The 22,428-nt window shown below is 36.7% G+C and overlaps 1 protein-coding gene across 4 annotated transcripts in view; it reads left to right on the forward strand.

Annotated features, from left to right (window-relative positions):
• Positions 1–22,428, forward strand: part of LMBR1 (limb development membrane protein 1) — a 79,689-nt gene that overhangs the window by 15,058 nt on the left and 42,203 nt on the right. Inside the window, exons 1-5 of one of the 4 annotated variants that reach the window (XM_080611678.1) lie at positions 1,991–2,063; positions 3,809–3,983; positions 4,456–4,495; positions 6,812–6,951; positions 13,317–13,420. The exons of 1 other annotated variant lie outside the window; for it this stretch is intronic. In XM_080611678.1, coding sequence (XP_080467804.1) covers positions 13,367–13,420 — 54 coding nt within the window. In that variant the 5' untranslated portion in view covers positions 1,991–2,063; positions 3,809–3,983; positions 4,456–4,495; positions 6,812–6,951; positions 13,317–13,366. Of the gene's footprint in view, positions 1–1,990; positions 2,064–3,808; positions 3,984–4,455; positions 4,496–6,811; positions 6,952–13,316; positions 13,421–20,783; positions 20,861–22,428 lie in introns of those variants that run through there. 2 more of the 4 variants (XM_080611676.1, XM_080611679.1) reach the window with 2 other exon arrangements.

A 22,428-nucleotide genomic window follows, 5' to 3' on the forward strand; every position in this document is an offset into this window, starting at 1 on the left:
TTGTTCCTGATTAGAAAATATATATTTTTTAGTTTAATATTAATTATTTGTTAATAGATTTTTTTTTTTTAATAATTATATTCTTTATCAAAACCTTTTTCTCTTTGAAGCATCCTCTGGAAAGGTGGAATGGTGGACCCTATTCAGATTCAGTAGTTGAATTCAGAGATCTAGTTGTGAAATCTAATTTTCAGCATCTGTATTTCATGTATCACTGCTGTGTGTTGCCTGAACAGAGACTGAGCTCTGTTGCCCCTTGCAGACCTGTGGCACTGTGATACTTCTGGGAGACTTCTGTAGGGCGGTTGTAGGCGCTCAAATGCTACGCTCAAACACTTGGCTGCGCTTTGGTTTTTTAGCTAGAATGTCTGTCTACACAAAACGAATAACTCTCCTAATTTATTTTTTATTAGTATTCCTTTAAAAGTATGTATTGATTGAACAATTTGTTTTTCCCCGTTCTGATTCTGCTGATCTGGATGCAATACGCTTATTTAGATGTAAATTTTTAAAGGCTATCATTGCTACCTTTGCTTTTGTTTTTCCCTTTCACTTAGGGTAGATTCTCCGACTTTGAGACAGTGAGTTCTTAAAGGCAACAAATCTTTAAATGACTGACTAAAGAAATAGATCAGATGCTTCCCAGTGAAGTATTTGCAGTTTCAGATCACAAGTAAGATAAAGCTCAGACAGAAGTAGAACATGTTTAAGGTGCTGATATTATGAATTGCAGATCCAGGCAGGGCCAATTGGAAAAAAAATCCCAAACCTTATACAGGTAATATGTCATACTCAATTTAATAGTAAAACCTGCTGCAACAGTTTTACCTGATTCAGTTGGTTAACTGCTGTGTGTTAAATCTTATAAGGTGGCTACTAGTATTGTGCATACGCAGAAGAATCTGGGCAGTTTGGGCTACTTCAGGTGGCTTCTAAGCCTGTGGTATACAGGTGATCTGTTTTCTGCAAGCTAACAGTAGAATACACTGCTGTACATAGAGAACTCTTCTCTATGGCTGCTGAGGTACTTGCGGAGCTCAAGGGCCACAGCTTCATGGAATGGGATGCTTTGTTCTTGTTTCATTTCTGACTCATGTTTTTAATAGGTATCAGCAAACAAGGTTGAGGAAGCAGTGTTGGGTGCCTTATTCAGATGCAAATAAATTGTTTTCTTCCCTTTTTCCCTGTCCCTCCCCCCCCCCCCCATTTTTGTTTCCCACAAAGGCTTGGAGGGTTAAACCTGTCTTCTTGTTTTCCTTCTTTCCCCCAAGATTTCCAGCATATTTGTAGGTATTTGCAATTGTAGTGCTAACTCTTAGAAACAACTGGATGCAAATCATGTTGGGTTCAAGGTACTTCTGACCTAAATAAGCCACCTACTTTATGAGGAGGGAAATTGTGCCCTTGGCTTCGGACTGTAAAGGAAACATTGTGTTTGACTAGCCTGCACTTGAGCAGCCACTGTAGGCAGCTAAGTCTCTTGTGTGTGGTGTTGCTGGGAATTTGTTTGTTTCAAGACATGATGGAAATAGTAAACATAACTGCTTGTTGTTTTCCACGTATGTTAATACTTACTCCAAAATAGATCTTCAAGAGACCATTGTATAAAATGATTACACTTATGTGTGAATGGGGTACGTGATAACCTTTACAACACAAGCGGATTTAAACTTCAAAAAAGAACCCAACCGAGCCCTTTCCCAATCACACTGTAGATGAGGCTTTTTTTCTTAATTTTAGAGTAAAATTTGCTGGCCATATAGTTGATCCCATACCTGTTACTCTAATTGAACTGTTCTTGTGGGTTTAACTTTCTGTTAGTAAGATATAAAACATAATGGTGTTGACATTTACATAGAATACACTTTTATTGATCTGAATTCAATTTTAAATTGTTGATACTTGATTTCCTGTTTATTCTTCTTATAATATGGGCATTTTTTTACAACCTAATAAATGCAATATTTGTTTTATTTGTTTCTTTCCCTAGATCTGTTTTCTCCTATTTGCTGTTCTCTACATAGTTTCCTACTTCATAATCACAAGATACAAAAGGAAAGCAGGTAAGCACAGACTTTTTAACATATTAAAAAATAATTTTGTCTTTCAAGTGAGTAGTTGATTCTTTTTCTTTTGGCCTCCAGAAGGAAAGCGGAAGAACTAGTCCTCTGACCAAAAGTGTTTCTCAGGCTGCCAGACTGATCTAATTGTATATGCTGCTCTCTTGACTTCTGTCTGCTCCCTTTTTCCCTGAGCCACAAGTTCCCAACGCCTCCTTTGTGGCTGCTCTGGCATTTTCCACTTCAGTGTTCCTTCTACTATCGCTAATCAAGGGAGGAAGTGCACTGAAGCATCTCGGAAAAGGATCAGTGAGTTCTGTAGCTAGCACTCTGTGACTGAATGGCAGTGAAAGGACAGTGTTATGGAGGTGGTGTGAATGGCCATAATCAGTTGTTCTGTTTTGGCTCTAAATATAAACTGTTTAGAGAGGGAAGAAAGGTTAATATTTCAAGTAGATGTTTCTGCTTCCCTTGCCTTTAAATCCTTTTGTTCTCCTTTTGTTCTGGAAAAGCTGACATGAGTATCTTCAGGCTGTGTTTTAGCACAAGAATCAAGTTCAGAGCTTTAGCTGGTAAAGTGAAAAAGTTGTCAGTAATACAGAAGGGAAGTATTGGATTTCTTCTAAACATGCCTTGTTTACTCAGGTACAGTTGCTTCAGTGTTCTTAACCTGTTGCTCATGACCACACCACTCCTTGAGATAATCCTATATATGTTTTTTTTTTTTCTTTGGAAATATTGTCTGAAACTACTCTGTAGCAACACCTGTTATTTTCTTCTATGTTTCTTCTAAAGACAAATAGCATAAAAATCTGTATAAAATGGCAGAATCTTTGACTCTTGACAGCTTATATCACCCTTGGCACTCGGTAATAGTCATGGTGGAGAAGCATTCTTATGCATGATGATCTTGGCACTTTGAACTTTACTGGAAACTGTTGATCGTGAGCTATAGTGACCTGTGTTATGATAGAACTGGATTCATGTTTGAAAAAGTAAACTCTTTAAGAAATTTAATGCCTTGAAAAAAAAAAGTACATATCTTTGAACATGGAAAGTAAGGAAGTTGGATACTGTCTTCTGATCCTGATATGTATTTTGAATACTACAAGGCTGCTACCACTTAGAGATAGGAAAGAGCAGGAAGGGGGAAATGGGTTTGGCAAACACTATTGGATATCCAGGCACTTTTATTACTTTCTGGAAGCTGATGTTATCACCTAGTGAGAGGAACTGCTCCGCAGCTGCACTGACTATGAAAGTTTTCTGAGCATTTACTAAGGCTAACTTTTGTAGCCTACTAGGATCTTCCTGAGTTAACACATCTGGAACTCTTTCAGGACAAGTTGTTTGTTGTTTCTACAACAGGCTCTTTAGCCAGAATGATTCATAAGAGCCCTTGATTTAGTCTCTCAAAACAGCATACGATTCTCGTAAAACCCCAGAACAATAACCCAATGTACTTTCACGGAAGAATTTCAAAATAGTATGATGTTAATGGCTACATGTTTATTTCAAGTGTGTGCATGACTCTTAAGAACTTGAAATGCCTGGCTTTATTTATTCTTAGATTTTAAAATACATTGAGTTACCACTCACGGAACACCTGGGAGACATAAAAGATGACTCCAAAATTATTTCAAATGTACAAATGCATACGTTTGTGTACAGATGTATCTAGAGAAGGGTGTAAAGGGTAAATGAAGGCTACATTGTTGATTAACCTCTGAGTTAAATGTTGATTTCAGAAAGTTGGAATAATAATTGAGGACTAAGTGAACAAAAATAAACTAAAATTTGAAATACTAGAAGGGAAGCCATGGTGTTTTAAATCCAAACCAACTATCCTTCTCCTCCCAACAAATCCCCAGGAGTTGGGATGAATAAAGGGAAGCAACTAAGGGATCATCACTGCTGTTCTAGGTATGCTTTCTAGTTTTTAAAACTGTCTTAATATTGGAAATGAAACTTCTGTTTAGGCATTTATAGTAGTTAGTTGGACCTTAGAACTTTCCTGCAGTAGCTTGCTTGCTCTCTGTGGTTTCAGAGATGCCCAAAGGGGCAGTTTGTAGCCAGCAGCCATGGTAGTAGTAGTCTGAAAGCTTGTTTGCCGTAGAGCCCTCTGGAAGATGTTTCCAGGAAGTTTTGATCTGCATATTTAAATAAAGTGCAATAACTTCATAGTTACATTGATTTGAAAGGAGTTCCAGACAAGCAAAAAAAGAAAAGAATATTCATTTTTAAGAACATTCACAAAATACTGATGCTAATAAATCTTTCAGTAATTCTAAACTTTAATAGTCAATTAAAATTGTGCCTATTATATATATATATATATTAGCTTGAGGAAAGATGACTAAGTATTGAGTATAACCTGTTGTCATTTAATTTGCAGATGAGCAAGAGGATGAAGATGCCATTGTTAACAGAATATCGTATGTATAGCTCTTTTTAGCAGATTTTTTTTCCCTGTATATATTGTTGTAATAGGAATCTTTTATTCTTCCAAATAAGTAACAGTATATTATAAATGCGACAGCAAATAGATTGCTAGAGGACAGAAGAAAAAGATTTAATCAAGTGGTGCTTTGAATTGTGAAAGGCATGACAAGAGGCAAGACAGTTTGATTTAGGGCTTTTTTTCACCCATGGCTTTCCTGATAAGCATGATGTTGGCCAGAATAATGCATGAGCACCTGACACAAGAGGTGGAATTCATGCAAGACTTCTGCACCTAAGTTTAGGTCTCTAAAATGTAGGTGTTTATATGGGAGGCAGTTGTTTTAAGTTCTCACTGTGGTTGATGGAAGTCCTGTCAAGGGAGACACTGAATCCTGAAAAGAAAGTTATCTCACCCTGAAGTAGACATCTGTATTTGATCACTTAAAATAAAAAGCTTAAAAAAGGATAACAAATGGAAGACAAGCACTTGCCAGACCTGTTGGTCTGCCAGCAACTCATCTCCTCTTCCTGTTCCTTTGTAAAGCTAGATGTTAAACTATTATAAATATGTCTGAAGATTTACAGAACATCTGTGAGCTGTTGCTGCCCTCTCAGTTACATGATTTGCTAAACCATGTGGAGTTGCTTATTTCAATGTTCTTAGCTCTTCTATGGTGGCACTGTCATCCCCTTGGAAGCAGAGGTCATTGAGTGTTTTATTGATTTGTCCTGTACCCTGGGAAAGTGCCGAGAACATTGCAAGCCGTTCACTTTTAGTTGTGCATTTGTGGCAAGCTTCAGAGATGTTCAAAGATGATGTAAATCTTAGGCATGCTTCTCTCAGTAGTGTCTGATAAGTCTTTTATATGAAATTGAAATAGTTATTGCCACAAGATATACTTCAGATCTAGAGACAAATACGTACTTTTGAATGCTATGAGGAAATGATTCCTTCTCAAGTAGAGGAGCATCTCCCCTGTGCTTTTAAGACTACAGGAAAGGCTCTTCTACATTGAAGATTTTTGTAGCAGTTGTGGTCTTAGCCTGGTTCTGAATTTTTTAATATTCAAAGAGTCTAAGAGTCTTGTTAACTGTTATCCCTGCCCGCACACCTATTTTCTAGTTTAGCTTTAAAATGCAACAAGTACCAGTTGTAAACACTGTGTTTTTAATGTGAGAGCAGAGTAAGGCAGGATTAGCACTTCCACAGAGTAATAGCCTTTCACTAAAACTGTTATAAATACAAGATGCTTCTTGTTCTTTTGGCCTAAGCTTTCTTGTTCCTTGAGTGTGCATGCTGTTTCCCAAAAGCAATAACTTTCAAACATACACCGACGAATATTTCTTTGTGTAGCTTAATTGTCAGGACTTACTGGGGAGAAACCAAAGACAAACTGCTGTATCACCTTGAAAGGCTGCAATGTGTTAGGCTTCATAATTCTGTCTTAGGATACTTAAGCATCCTTAAATAAAAAAGAAAATACCTCAAAATCATGTAAGAGTATTTTTTAAAAAATAAAATTAGTCACTCAGACTGTAAGTATTGTGTGGATGAACAATGGATTTGTACACGGTTAGTGAAAAGTAAGATTTCTGTAAGCAGCTTACTGACAATCCTATTGTAGGAAGAATCTATTTAAGTTTATCTTTTTTGTTACGGAATTTTGAGAATTATTTTTATTCTAGCATTGGGTTAGTTCTGTAAGAATATAATTTTTTTTTTTCCTTTTTGAAAAACACAGTTCTATTTAATGCCACAAGATGGCATTTGATATAAGTTGTATTTGGGATCTAAAGCAAAAGCTTAAATACTTCTGACAATTTTTCTGTATTGACTTCACAGCTATTAGAAAACCCCAACCTATGAGATACTCGAATAGCACTCACTTTTTAGGAATTACAAGCTGCCCTGATTTTAAAATTTGTAAAAAGAATATAGACAGTGATTCCCCCCCCCCCCCCCCTTCTGAGTGTGTGTGTAATGAAAACTGAAATAGGAGAGTTAAGATATTCCTTGAACTCCAATAATTTAATGTGTGTATGACATTGGAATTGAATGTATGCAAGTCTCAGAGAGTAATTGTGGTAGTTGGTAAAAACTAATTATTTTTACTGGTTTCTGTAAACTGTTTGATATTTGAAATATGCTTTTTAGAAGTGAAATATTGCGGAAATCAGTTTCTTCTGCCCCTTTACAATGTAAGAATGTGTTGCCTTCAGACACTAATTAACAGGTAGGCTAACAACTTCTTTTTCCCCTTGTTTTGAGCATGTTGGTGGTAACAGTGGTGCATTTCTTTAAATTTCAGGCTGTTCTTGAGCACCTTCACTCTAGCAGTTTCAGCTGGTGCAGTCCTGCTTCTACCTTTCTCAATAATCAGCAATGAGATCCTGCTTTCTTTTCCACAAAACTACTATATTCAGTGGTTAAATGGCTCACTAATTCATGGTTAGTACTCAGCATAATGTAATTAAAATGAATGTCTTCATTATATGTGCAAAGATATGTTCTTATTTTCAAACTAATAACTCTATTTTAATCTAAGATGCTAATTGAGTTTTTAACATGTTATTGGCTGGTTTTGCTGCTGTGTTATTTATCACAAAAGTCTATCTTAACTGTTCTGTTGTGTGGTTTGGTTTTTTTTTTGTTGTTTTTTAAGAATTATTCAGACTTTATGGGATTAAACCAAGTTCACTGCTATAAATATTAGTGTAGAGTAAAAGCTACTAGAAGCTAACTTAAAAACACACTGTCCAAACTTCTTCCTTGTGTTAAAGTGAGACTCATAAGGCTGTCTTTATGATGATACAAGTAAATTTATTTTCAAAATAAAAATCTGTTTCATGAAACTTGCTAGCTATGAGCAGTTGGGTTTGGATAAACTGTTAATGATGTATTTGTAAATAAGGAAAATAATAGAATATAAATGTATTGAGTGTGATAGAGGTGCAATAAAAATAAACTCTTTCAAGGAAAAGATGCAAGAAAAGAATATCACTCATACTTTCTGCAATGATGCCTTGATGTCTGGCAGTGAGTTTTGCATGCCTTCCAATATTGGTTAACATGCCTACAACTATGACGTGTACAATGTATACTGATATTTGAAAATCATTTGGACACTTCCATGTGTCTGCTGGAGACAGGACACTCTTTAGTAGGTTTGGCTTGAGAAGGGAGATAGTGCCTCTGCTATAAGAAACAATTTAATCTGGAACAAATAATTTACAAGCCAATAGTGCTGTCCTTTTTCTGTTCTTGTGAAGAGAGAATAATTAGACTTGGGAGGATTTTTCTCTGAAAAGTGTACACTTTTTTGTTAAATATTTAATAATACTCACAGAGAACTAATGAATTTCTTGATCCCTAAATTGCAAGAGTGTGATGTTTGGTGGTTTTTTAATTTGTTTTAAACAAATGTGGATAGGTGAAGACAGGAAGTAATGCGTATTGTCTGTCATCTTTCTGAAACTAGTTGAGCGTTTTTTGTGCTATCTGGATGGTAAAAGAATTTTTTTCTTTTAAACCCGTGAATAAGGGGGGGTTGACTGGAGCTGTGACCCTGACCAGTGATAGAGTAGCTTAAGACCTCACAAGAGTGAAGAAGGAAAACAGTAGAATAAAGACATTAGATTCTGAGAGAGTAGACTTTGTCCTCTTCAGTAAATGTGTGTATGGGGCCTCACTGGAGAATATCCTGAAGGCAAAGGATGCCAGGAGAGATGTTTACTTTCAAGGATAACCTTCAAGCATGATAATGTGTACCTTGGAGTGCAAGAAAATGAGCGGGTGTAGTACGAGATTGACTTGGCTTAATAGGGAACATGAGCTCAAAACCAAAAGGAAGGTGTACAGAAGGTAAAGTAGGGATGAACTGGCCAGGAGGAGTGTTGAAATATCACCTGGGTTAATATCCTGGTGTGAAATTAGGAAAGCTAGGGCACAGCTGTATTTCCTACTGGTGAGGGGTTTATATAGAGCCAGCTTCTTCTCTGGTATGTGCAGTGAGAGGCAAGAAGCAATGTTTGCAAGACACAAAGCAACAGTTCTTCACAGCAAGGGATGGTTGAACACTGGAAAAGGTTGTCCAGAGAGATCTAAATCCTCAGAAGTTTTTTAAAACTCAGCTGGCTAAACCCCTAAGCAACCTGATTGCACATGCAGTTTAGCTGTTTTAAGCAACAGATCAGACTACGTGACTACAAAGGTTCTTTCTAGTTGAGTTACTCCATGATCTGTTTTGTCACACATCATGGGGGATTGCTAATTTGATATGAGGCACACCATCTCCTACATGGGAAAAACCCCCACAGTAAGTTCTCATTTTTCACAAGGATTTGGCTGCTCAGATTTATATTCTTTACTCTCAAATATGAAAAGAAATATTTATGGAAAATAAACCTTCCTTCTGTGTCTGAATTGACTTTGAAAAAACAACAATCAAATATTTTAGAGAGAGAAAATTTGCATAATAACAAATTTTCATTCTGTCAGTTGCTACAGCACTTGAGAACACTTGGGTTAATTAGGAATTTGCTGGTAAAAGTAGCTGTTGCATAGGAAGGCCTTTGGATTTCCCAGTGACCGTCATCTTTTGATTTTAACGGGACAATCTTTTGATAAGTACCACTTTATGCATACACGGTATCACTTATATTTCATAAGTCCAATAGTAATGGCTAACAAGGAAGTAAATTCAGCATCTTGTTGTTTCCAAGTTTGACTCAGTACTGCAAAGCTTATGCTAGGGGTAGACATAAATAAATAAAACCAAGATTCACCACAATTGCTGTGAAGACTTCAGAAACATCAGTGGATTTTGGATGTGGCTACAGGTTTCTGCTACTGCAGCTTGCCAAAGGTTAGTGTGCCTTATTTCAAAGCCTTCCCTTAGGGAAGGGCTCCCTCATGTGGTGTTCACTGGGTTTGCACAATGGCACTGCGCTGCTCTGTGAAAGAACTATTCCGTGTAGTGGCAATACCTTTTTTAAGTTAGTTATGAAATACCTGCTCAAATTTTGGTAGTTTTGTCACAAGCAGTCAAGTCCAGAAAATATTAATATCTCCATAATACTGTCTAGCATAGCCTTCATGTACAGTTTGCATACTGCTTTGCAAATGTTATCAAATGGGAAGATTTGTATTGCTTTACACTTCAGTTTTGCCAGATTTATCAATTACAGATGTCGTCTGAGGTACTTGAGTGTAGTATCACGGGTTTTTATATTGTAGACTGCTGCATTAGCTGTGGCATGTAGCATAATAGAAAATATATGCCTCTAATTTTTGAAACTAGGCAGAAAGCCCGTATCTGTGTCCAGAACAAACACTTTCATATAATACATGTGGAACTAAACCCATAAATTCTTCTAACAGCTGCATGTTCACTTATGCTGTTGTTGGATACAACCACCAGGTGGGGGTAAAATGCAACAAAACTGCCAGGAGTAGAAAACCGGCAAATTGCTGAGGGTCAGATCTGTTTGCCAAAGACTGAGAGATTGTTAATTTTTATGTTTTATTAGCTTGTTTTATGGGGGATATTCTTAGGTCGCTGCAAATGAGGGGAAAAAAAAAAAAAAGTAAAATATTCCAATAAGCTGCTTAAAGCTTTTATATATGTTGATGTCTTCAAGTCTCTCTCATGTAAGTTTATGATGCAGTCAGTGTAGTGTGAAATAATTATTTTTCTAGGTCTATTTTAATTTGGCTTCTGAAATATCAAATTAGGATAAGACACACGTCAGGGGAAGAAGAGAGCCCTGTGTGTTCCTTACTTTGAAGAAAATACATGTGTATCAGGAGGAGTATAGCACCGTCCTTACCTCTCATAACTTTGCATGTATATTTTAGCCCTGTAATTTAATATTCTGTAAATGTGGTTCCTATCAGCTGCTAAAGCGTAAATTTCTGGATTTCTTTAAAAAACACCCCAGATGTGCACCTCTCTCCCCTCTGTTAAAATGCTCTGCACATACTGTGCAGCTCCTAAGCACTGTTTTGCATTGTAGATCTGCGTGTGATACAGCTGCTGAAATTAGGACAACCAGGTATTCGGCTTTGTGTTAGGTAGCCAAATGCACTATTTGTCCTCAGAGAAAACAGCTGAAATGAGACCCTTACCCCATCTCATAGTATTTCTACTGTGACTCTTTTTCTGGGAAAAAGACACCCCAAAACCAAATCAAGCCAGCAACCAAACCCAAATGCATGCTATCTGAGTTAGTGTACCCCTAGTAAAGGCTGTTAATGACATTCTTGCTGATGTTGCTATGTGTGAATGTTTCTTGAATGGTAACTGGAGCTTCCTGGCTAACCAAATTCAAAAGGAAAAATCCCCCTCTTTGTTAGCTGCAGTTTAGCTACCTTTAGGCAGTCTGTTTTCTTTAGCAACTGAGTATTATATTTCACGCATCTTTTAGAGTTTTCTTGTTTTGTTTTCTTAAGCTTATTGGACTAAATTTGGGTCCTGGTCCTATTAATTGCTGCAGTAGACTTCTTACCCTCTCTTTCCTCCCTCCTCCCTCTGTTTTTATTTCTTGTTGAAGTTTAAATCATTTCCTTTAAAGAAAAAGGAAATAATACGGTGAAAGCATTTTTACAGAGGTGTCGGTGAAGGTAGCTGCAAAGTTTTTTACGTTTGGAACTAAACACAGGAATTTCTGTCAATAATGAATTCCCCAGGCACTCAGTAAATGCCTCTTTCCTTCCCTATTCTTTCTAAAATGGATAATTTCAAAGAAGAAAATGAACAAGCCTATTCATGAGAAGAAAGAAATAAACAAAGCTGTTAGTTCAAATTTTCTTATCATGAGGAATGTTCTCTTTTGGATTTCAGGTGATACAATATAGTCTCGTGTAATTGTGGAAATGTGTGTGTTTTGGGAAAGGTGGCCTTGTTTTCTGAACTATAAAATAAAAGCTATGTTTTCAGGATACAGAACATGTAATGCTAGTTGAATCTGTCAGCTGCTAAATTGCAGGTAAGCTGCTGCTTTTAGAAAAAAGAAACACTGCATCCTGCACAACTTCTCATAGGATGATTGATGATGGGTTCATGTTTAGGCACCAGAAATTGTCTGTTCAGAAAGTGTTCATCTTAGATCTTAATAGAGCAGATACCCTTAATGGAGATCAGTTATCACTTCAGGTTGTTTTATCAACCTTTTCCCTTCCTGCAGATGTCACATGTGTCTTACAGATGTCCTAATTTTAGTCACTTCTAGGTTTTTCATGTAGATCACAGAATGACTGAGGTTGGAAGGGACCTCTGGAAATAATCTAGTCTGACTGCCCTGCTCACAGCAGGGTCAGAGAAGGCTGCTCAGGGCAGCGCCCATTCGGGTTCTGAATATGTTGAAGTGTGGAGATTACAAAACCTCTATGGGCAAATTGTTGCAGCATTTGATTACACTCACAGTGGAAAAAGTTTGGGGTGTGTTTTGGTGTGGATTTGTTTTTGTTTTCCCTCTTCCCTCCTCCTCTCCCCCCACTCTAATGTTTCGGTAGGTTTTTCAGTTCGTGCATATTGTCTCTTCTCCATTCACTGGATACCACTGTGAGGAGTCCAGCACTGGTTTCCTTCCCCGCCCCCCCCCCATCAGATACTTATGTACATTGTGTAAATCTCCTTGAGTCAACACTTTTCAAGGCTAACCAGTTCCAGCTTTCATAGCCTCTCCTTGAGTGACAGATGCTTCAATCCTTAATAATTTTCTTGGTCATTTGTTGGACTGGCTCCAGTATAGCCTGTCTTGTATGGAGGAGCCCACAGCTGGATGCAGTTCTCCAGACTTGTGCTACTAGTGCTGAGCAGAGAGGAAGGATCACCTCCCTCAAGCTCCTGGTAACACTTCTCCTAATGCAGCCCAGGATGCTGTTCACATTTGCTGCAAGGGCACGCTGCTGGCTTGTGTTCAACTCCTCTAAAGCCTTTCCTACAAGGCTGCTTTTGGGATGATTGGTCCCCGGTGTGCTGTCAGTCCATTTGTTCAGCTTGCTGAGGATCATCTGAGTGACAGGCAACTGCTCCTCCCCATCTTGTATCTTCAGCAAAATTGCTGAATATGCACCCTCTTCCGTCATCCCAGTGTATTAGTGAAGATGTTAAACCCAGTATTGACCCGCTGGGATATACCACCGGTGACTGGCTTTCAGCCTGACTTTGTATTGCTCGTCATAACTGATTGAGCCCAGAAACTCAGCCAACTTTCAGTCCAAATCAGAGTCCACCTACTTAGTCTAATTAACGAAGTATGGGCTATGAGGGGATTAATGGGAGATGTTTAAAGCTTTTGATCCACAAAATCCACTGCTCTCCTCTTGCCCACTAAGCCAGTTATCTCATCATGGAAGGCTGCTGTTGGTGTTACCATGATGGTGGCATTTGTGTGTTGCTCATGTTAAAATCCGTGATTTGCTGGAGTTTCTCTTGGAAAAACTATGGAAGTGAGTACACTGAATTTTGGGAGATTCACTGATAGTAGGAGAATATCTTTGTCCTAAAAACTCTGTAAATGGTTAACTAAAGAACTTTCAATGGTATGTTGTGGAAGTAGTCCACCTGAGCTTGCAGCTGGTCTCACAAGAATTCATACATTTGCTGATGTTCTAGTTAGTATACAATTTTTGTTTCAAGATCATTATACAAAGACACGAGTATTTTTCAGACCTATAAATAACTCTGTATCATAAAACCTGTCTTCTGTTAGAATTGTGTATACTACATTGTTTTATGTAAAGGGAGAAATGGGATTTTTTTTTAACTTTTAAAGCTAAGAGTCTTACAAATTTTTTCTTCTTTGTTGCAGGCTTATGGAATCTTGCCTCTCTTTTTTCAAATTTATGTTTGTTTGTATTGATGCCTTTTGCCTTTTTCTTCTTGGAATCAGAAGGATTTGCTGGCTTAAAAAAGGTAGGAAAATGCTATTAAATACAAAGTAATTATGGTGCGCATTCAGTTTTTAGCTCTTGTTTCTGATGAAACTACAAATTTGGGAGAATTTGGTGCTGGAATGTGTATGCTTATGTGAATGTGTATATCTGGGCGAATGCTTTTGCATAAGCAGGTGAAGCGAGTATTTGGTGTGTGGCTGTGAGTAAGCTTAGGGGAAAAATGAAGGTCCTTGAAAAGCCATTTATACTGAGATCAAGAAAATGACTGAATTTGATTCTCTAATAACAAAATTTTGATCAAGAATTTATTTTTTGGGAAATGGTTTTGCTGGATTGCTAAATGGAGAGAAGGTTCAATAAATACACTAGAAATAAAGTAACAAGGGAAAGCAATACAGGCTTCTTAATAATGGGAAGGGTGATTAAGTAACAGATGACCTAGAGAAAACAAGCTCAACTTGTGAATTTTAAACATTAACAAACATCCCCCAAGAAGTTCAAGTGTGGTCAGGATTAACAATAATATGTTAAAAAAACTGTCATACATGGGTAGAGAATAACTGAAAACATTAAACCTAGTTGTATGTATTATACACACACACACACACACACACACACACACATATATATATATAAGATGAGAGGGCTGAGTATTTCAGCAAGGCGTAGAATTTGGCAAAGCACTTTCTGAACAGTAAGATGGTAATGATTATATTAATATGTTAACTAAAGAAATATAATGAAAATAGCTATAATGGGAAGAACAGCAAAATGAATTTCAGATCGTAAATATCAAACCGTCTGGAGGCCAATTGTAGCACATTTTCATCAATCTTTATCATCCAAATGATTACACTTTTGTTTTTTAATGATGGTGTGCTTGAGGGAATTCTGTGCTCTTTAGATGACAGTTATTAGAAAGCAAAGGATCTTGAAAAGTGGTCTGAAATCAGGAAAATGAAACGCATTAAAGATGGGTACAAAAGATGATGAGTCATTGGATCACACGTAACAAATCAACAAAGGGATGATTGTAGTGGGAAGGAAAACATAATTCCTGTTTGCACTGAAAGGAATTGGCATTGAGGCAATGAAGTTGCCGTTTTTGTTCTTGGGAGAATTGGGAAAAACTCAGCTGAAGTACTGCATTCAGTTTGAGATTTTAAGGTTCACATGGATACTTAGAGAGAAAACAGAGGACAACAACAACAAAAGTAGATAGTTGGAGAGTACATCATTGAAGGAAAACGTTAATTCAGAGAATGTGGGGAAAAAACCCAAAATTTTACTCTATAGCTGAAGTTACTGAGAGGTTACATAGACTGAGCAATACATCTGTGTCAATGGACCTATGGGACCCAACCAAGATGGTGTGTCCCTGCTGGGTTGGTGCAGCCCTTTCTGAGCTGTTGATGCTACTGCAGTTTTATTTTGTATTGACCAAACTGTAGATGTGTATGTTACTTCAATTACAACTTTGGATGGCCAAGCTAGTAAGTTCACCTTCAAAGGAGTTTGGTGATGGGCTGCTCTGTTTAACTCCATTTACCCATCTTGGCTGGAAAACACACTGCGTCTTCCTTCACTTCAGGTATCCAGAGGACTAAGAGAACTTTTAGCAACTCATTTTGTCCTGTTAGTTTTTAGGTGGAGGTGGCTCCATTTTCCTTTTGACTCCAAGTATCTAGCCACAGCTAATGTGTATCTTTTCTTCTACAAAGAAATTAACTAACTGATTTTTAGCGGGGTTGGTCTCTGGCAGTCCGACCAAAACCAAGGATTTTCTCCATTAGTGTATCATGTACAGTGTTGCTGGTATGTCCCCTTGATTTGTAGATTTCTGCTGGCTTCAGCCAGCAGATGCATCATCTATCTCAGCTGTATTAAACTTGCATTTCACAGAAAACTTCAGTTACACTGTAACTTCTAAACTTATGATACTGGCTATCAATAAACCCCATTCAAGATAAATAGGATCACCGTTAACGTGTTTATGCTTAGAAGCATTTGTGACTCTAGATGAGATAGAACCATAATCTGTCTGCGGATGTTTGTTTTGTTTTTGTTTTGTTACTTTGCTTTCTTCTGGGTGTTTTTGATATGTCCCAAAAGCCAGGTCTGATTCTTAGTACAGATACTCATGGCCTTTGTCCAATGTCTGTTCTACCTGGCTGCTCTGTTTAAAAGTATCCAAAATGGATGCAGACATACTGAATTGTTTTACCAGCTTTGAGTGAGCCCTAAGGCTACTGGTGAAGATGTAGGAATTGTAGTCTATTTAATATGAACATACAGTGTCTTTGGTCACTTAGAAAGTAGCAAATGTAACTTCTGGGCTAAGTTGATAGTTAAAATTGAGTTTGCTGTTCTTTTCCAATTCTGATGCAGATAAATGATTCTACTTGCAAGAAGTACTTTGTGTATATAATTTAAAGAAATACATCACATAATAGGGTGATTAGAATCTGGGAAAATTTATGGTTACTTGAACTTGGGATTCATGTAAGCTTTTCGGTTCTAGAATCTGTGAAGGGTACTTCCCATCTTTGTTTTCCTTAAATTTTGACACATTGCTTATTTCTTTTCAGAGGAGACTTTGAGACCATGATTACTGTGTAGAATTCTGGTACTTGCGCAATATAATCAAACCAAAAATAATTTGTAACAGTTTGGTGGTTTTTTTTTTTTTTTTTAAATGTCATTTTGTCTTTCATCACCTCAGAGTAATGGGCCAAAGAGACTCAACATCATTCAAATACTACTGTTAACTGGCCAAATCAGATTTTAGTGATCTCAATTTAAAAGAACATTTCATGCATTTGGCAAAACTTTTGTCCGTAAAGAGAAGAGCAATCTACTGTAAATGTGGAGACATTCATTAAGGAGGCTTGGCACAGGCTATATAATCTTTAATCTTTCAGTTAGGAGTTGGATGCAAGGAGTAGGAAAGCAATTGATTCTAGATACTCAGCTCAAAATTTGAGTAAAAAGACTGTTCCTGTGGAAGCTTTTATGCATGTCATCTTGAACTTGTCATAGAATTACCTTCATTAGAATGAATAAATAGGTCACTTGAGATGTAGGTGTGCACAGTCAGGATGTCTGTTTGAAGGTGTTCATGTAAGAATTACTTGTTCAATTTTAATAGAAGTTCTGAAAATGAATGATTAAAGGAAGTTCAATTCTGAAATTAAATGTTTGGGGTTTCTTAATTCATTTTTTTAACAGATTTTTGTTCAGCTTAAATTGCAGGAGTAGTGTTAGTCATTATCACATATGGGCCTAGCCTCCAAAGTATTTAGCTATCTGAGTGCTTATAATAGGTTATGCTATAGAAGTTGATTTTATGTATTCACTGTAATGTGACCATTTTGGGGATTACGATATTTCATCTAGCTCATAGGTTACTATTAGAAGCTTTGTGTCTTCTCTTTCCATGTTCTTGTAAGGAAGTATTGCCCCTTCACTATTTTAAGTTTCATGAATCGGAATGGGTTTGATTAACCATTTTCCAATTTACTATGGCTTATTTTCTTGGTTGCTGGTTTACTTTCCTAATGGCACATGGCCTCTCTTATAGACTCTTTTGATTCCCCAGGGCAACAGCTTAAAACAAAACAACCAGTGACTTGCATATTGTGCAGAGGAGAGAAATACGGAAATTAGGCACTCGCCGTAGAGTGATGTAGTGTTGTACCAAAAATCAAACTGATTCTCTGCCTCGTTTTTAATGAAAAACACTGTGTTAATTCCAAAAGGGCATATTGTGTATATGTATATCTTTATGTACATAAATGTATGTGCTACGTGTGCATTTATGCACACACTTATTTTCATGCACACATGTGAATTGGGTTTTTCAAGACTACTGAAGTAGTTTGAAGTCACTGTTACATATTTCACCTTACCTGATGTTGTTAACTGAGCTATTGAAGTACCTGAAGTAACTTTAATATCCTTAATCTCGTTAAAAACTTTTTAATGTTTTTATATTCTTCTTTCTTCTTTTGTAGAGCCTGAGCATAAAGTTATATTTCTTGTTTAGATACTCTTTCAGGTCTTTGCCACTGGCCTGCTCAAATGCTGTAGTACAATTCTGAAACAAAGGTGTCAACCATGTTTCTTACTGTCAGAATTAGCCTCATTCTTTACCATCCTCTCCAAAAAGGGAAACTGTGGTAGTTGCAGCTGAGCATCTGTAGTTCAGAACGCTGATGTTTTCAAGTCTGATAACTGCACAGAAAATTACATGTGTGCTGCTGTGTGGAGGAGGCAAACATTTTTGAGGAGATAATTGCTGTACCTTTTCCTGACCTTTAAAATACGCTTTCTCTTGATGTAACTTTAACTGAAATTTGTATTTATTTGAAGTTGACGAAGATGAAGATGTTTAGGAGTAATTTCCTTGTAAGAAAATACAAACAGTGCAATTTACTGTCGTAAGAAACTGGAATAACTGGGTATTGCATGATCATGACTGTAGAGTTTTAAAAAGGCTTTATGAAGTATTTTACCTTAATACTGATCTTTGAACTTGAAGTCATGGCATAAACTTTAACATGAGCGACAGCAACATCCTGACCAATTATCCAAATTATCCAGACATCCCAAAATGTTCAGAACACAACACACAGAGTCTGGATTAAGAGGTTAACTCCTGGAACATCAAAAGAAGTGCATGATAATAAAAACAAATAGTACAAAAATTTGAGGTAACTTCCTTGCTTAATTAATTAGGTAAACCAGGTGGAAGCGAAGAGGCCAGAGCTGGTGCTCAGAATGTCTATAAAGCTGAGCAACATGACAGCACAATGGAGGAGGAACAAAGATTTTTTTAATATACTTCTATCCTGTGTCACAGTTTGAAATTGTCCTGGTTTATGTCCCTTTTGGCAAACTTACATAAAAGTGACCCTGTACTGTATTTTATGACCAGATGACTTTTTTTTCCCAGTGGCTAATTTGTATCAGACCCCCATCTTAGAGACTCAGAAATGATTAGGAAGTCCAAGCCAGTTTGTCTCAATGAGCTTTCATTGCATGCTTTCATTATTTTTGCTCGGTTTTGCCACTGATCATCCATAAATTGTTGGAAATGAGTGATTAAGGAAGTGCTGCTTAGTGTTAGTGGCACATGCACGTTCTTGGTATGTTTTTTGTGGGTGAGAGGAAATCGTGTACTGCACAAACAAAAAGGAAAACTCCTGCTGGGAACCTTTCAAGGAAATTTAACTTGCATAATGTTTTGATCTTGGTGTTTATTACAGAAAATAAGAGTAATATTTCACCAGCTATTGTTATGTGTCAGCTAGTCTCTCCATCTGCTTGCCTTTCCTTGATACCGCTTCCCAAAATCTCATTGAGTTTATTTTAATAAAAGCACCACTTAAAAATATAGCAGTTTATTCGTACACTTAAAGCAGGTGAGGTGAGCCAGTGTTCAGAACAGTTTATTGCGTAGTGCTTGCTACTGTATAAAGATTTGACTGTCATGACAGCGAAGTCCTGCCTTGCGTTACCAGTTGCAGCTTAGTCCACACAAGTAAAACATGGTACGTAGGTTCCCTTCCAAATAATAAAATAGCCGTTTCTACTGTTAAAAGGCAGATTTCTTCCTTTCCCCTCTTTCATTGGAGCATGGCTTTTAAGAATGTGTTTTGTAATTAAAACTACTTATCTGGGGATGGAGTAAAATGCTGAAGCATTGCAAAAATAGTTACTAGCATTTCTTTGAAACTGCTACTCAATATTTGAGTTAATTTGATCCGCTCTATATTTATCAATAACAGTGGCTTTTCCTAGTCATGTTACTGTACACCAAGTCTGAACTAAGATTAAGTTTCTAATGTGTTGTGTTGCAGTGATTGTATTTGTCAACTCTAGGTAACTAAACTTGTTTACTTTTCACTTATGTTTAGTACTCTGTTGCTTTTTCGTTTTTTGGTGATATGGAAAATCTTTTTTTCTGTGTTTTTGCACATAGAAAAGCTGTACTCCCCTGTTCTACTCAGTGTACCAGTAGCACTCTGGAACAACTATAGGTGTAGAGCAAGTCAAAATAGATTTTCAGTATGTGATGAAGCCAGTGCAGGTAGAATGTTCAAAGCTTGTTTTGAACTAAAGTCCTTGGACTGAAATTTAGTTGCATTTAGAAACTTTTTTTTCTGATTTCAAGCAGTATTCCATGAAAAGCCATTGTTCCTATAATACAGAATATGGGGGAAAGTGGCTGGGAAATCCTTTCCAGTGTGAGATTATCTCTGAGTAAAAGCAATTAATTTTCTAAATTTGGCTTAATTTTTCTCGAAAAGTGATTTGGATAGTGCGAGAGTTGTGAATTGTGTTAGGAAACAACATTTGACTTTGTGTTTAATGCTTGCATGTACCTCCAACTGCAATATCCACGGGCCACTGTCTGTAATAGCTCACCAAATAGTTTTGAGGTACCCTGTTAACAGTGTATGTTTATTTGTCATTTAAGCTCATATTTATTTGTCTATAAAATCATGCAGCATGAACTGAGACTTTAGTGCTCTGATCTCCATGAAATGTTTACTAGTATGTAACTGAATTATTGTACATTATATTACAATCCATTTACTCATTCTGTTAGTAATACCAGAGACAAAAGTTGTTTAATCAGTCACATCAAAGGCAGCTGTTTGGTTTTGTATTTTTGACATAAGCTGACATCTTAAATTCAGATATGAAGTTCTTTAAACAGGAGTAATGGAAAATGACACTACTTAACGTTTATTAGACTTTTCTTGTTGTTTAGAAACATATCCTGATTATTCTGGTATTCAGATACCTCAAGTAGCTTGATCAGGATTTTTCCGTCTCCCTATTAAAATAAAAGCATACTTAACTGACAGTTATACAAACCCATAACATGATCTGTAAGATGTAAGGTACACAGTTAAGGGCTATATTTTAAATGGTCTTGCACTGAGTGGTGCACATCTTGACTTTTTGTATGCTTTCTTCTTCCATTGAAATCTCAGAAATGGCATGTATGCGGCTAAATGTAGTGTGTTTATAATTTGTAGTATAGGGGACAGGCACATCTAATACTGTATTTGAGAATGGCAGGAAATGGAAGCTGAGAACATTTAGCTTACTTGTTAGCATGTCACATTGACAAGTGTCTACATTAAACTCTGAAAACATGTTAAAATTATGGCGTTACAGTGCCAGGTCATTTATTTGCAGTTCTGCAGAGGAAAAAATTAATCTTATTGTACAGGTATATTTCAGCAAATTAGCCTGTAAAGAGTTATGAGAGTGTTATGGGCTGCTTTTGAGTACCTGTGATTGGAATATGTAATTATACTGTAGATTAGTATGAGATGAAAATACCTTTGTCTGTAAACATTTTGCAGGGATGTCTGTTTTTCTGTCCTTTCACTATGACTGTAAGACCAAGGTAAAGACAGTAAGAACGTGAAAATTGCTACAGGTAGGTCAAGAGGAAGTTGGTAATGTTGGTTGTATTAATTTTTGTGTTACAAAGCTTAGACTTCAGCATGCTTTTTAAATTATTTTTTTTTTGGTGTCTATATTTAGACATTTAGGAATAACAGCTGTACAGGACAGGTAAATAACATGAATGTGTACTTCAGCTTAGGCCCATGTCATGTTTCAATGAAAGCAAGATAAAATGAAATTCATGAATCAGTGGCTCGGAGAGAGAAACTTGTGACTGTTGAGGAATAATGGCTTAATGTTAATTTGTTTTTGTAGGTATATAAAATGTTTTATAAGGTTTTATAAGATGTGTTGCTTCAGTCAATTGTGGATATTTTAAGCAAAATCTGTCCCTTTTTATTTTACCATAAGGAGATCTATGGTTTGTTGAATATATGTAACAGTTCTGTATCTGGGGACAGCTGAGGGGGAAATAAGTAAATGTTAGTTGTTGCACACATTGGATCAAGATGTCATGAGATGTGATCTGTGCTCCGTTTCATTGAAGTAGTTAAATGTCAGTTGGTTGCTTCCATAAATTAGAATGTACTTCTTTTAAAGAGGCCTCAGTGTACATTACGAAAAAATAGGCTAACAGGAGATAAGCTAATAGTATAGCTTGTTTGACATATCTTTTCTGCACTACCTGCCTCACTGTGACTTCATTAGCTGAGCAATGATTCAGCCATTCTGCAATAGTTTAGGGGTTTGAGTTTATAATTACTTTTTCTGACCACATCTTTAATGTCGATAGAAAAGCAAAATGTGTCAGGTTAGTCTGTGATCTTGCAACACTTTCATATACTTGAGCTAAAAAATTTAGTAGAGTAATAAGATGAAATAAGGATTGTTAGTAATACTGAGGTAAAAATACTGTACAAAGAAAATCCCAGACATGCTTAGTGTTATTTCAAAATGTGGTTTTCTGACCATTACTTGTGTAGCTCACTGTGAGAAACTAAGTAAATGACACATTATGAGTAGGTAGTCATCTGTAAAACTAATTAGTTTTAGAAGCTAGCACTCGAGCATTAGTTATTCCACCTCATCGGAGCCAGGAACGAAATGCATTGCTGAACTTTTGTGCTTTCCCTACTCCTACGTTGTTCTGAACTTGTACTTTTTTGCTGTGTTGAGCATGCTTTTATGTCTTGTGGAATTTCCATAGTTCTTTGCTAAAAGCATTAACATGTAGCTGGAAATCAGCATATGGAATAAGATATGGTACTTGGTTACTGACTGGGCTTAAAGCATGACATGCTCTCTTAGTGAATAAATTGAGTGGTGTTTTTATGTTACAGTTTTTGTTTGTTTTTAGGATAACTTATGGAGTTCTGCATGAGTAAAAATAGACATGCTAAATACTTCTACTGATTGTAAAGTGTACAGATGGTACAGCTACCAATATGAAGCTTCAATCTCTTCATTTTTCATTGATGTTAACTGAAGCACGGGGTTTTAAAATACTTTTTTTTTCTTCTTTTTTTTTTAAGACATTTTTTCAGGCAGAAGTGAGTAGTTATCAACATTTGTTTAGATGTAGCATTCTTAATGGCCTGT

This window comes from Psittacula echo (genome assembly GCF_963264785.1).
Source record: "Psittacula echo genome assembly, chromosome: 2".
Classification (NCBI taxonomy): Eukaryota; Metazoa; Chordata; class Aves; order Psittaciformes; family Psittacidae; genus Psittacula; species Psittacula echo.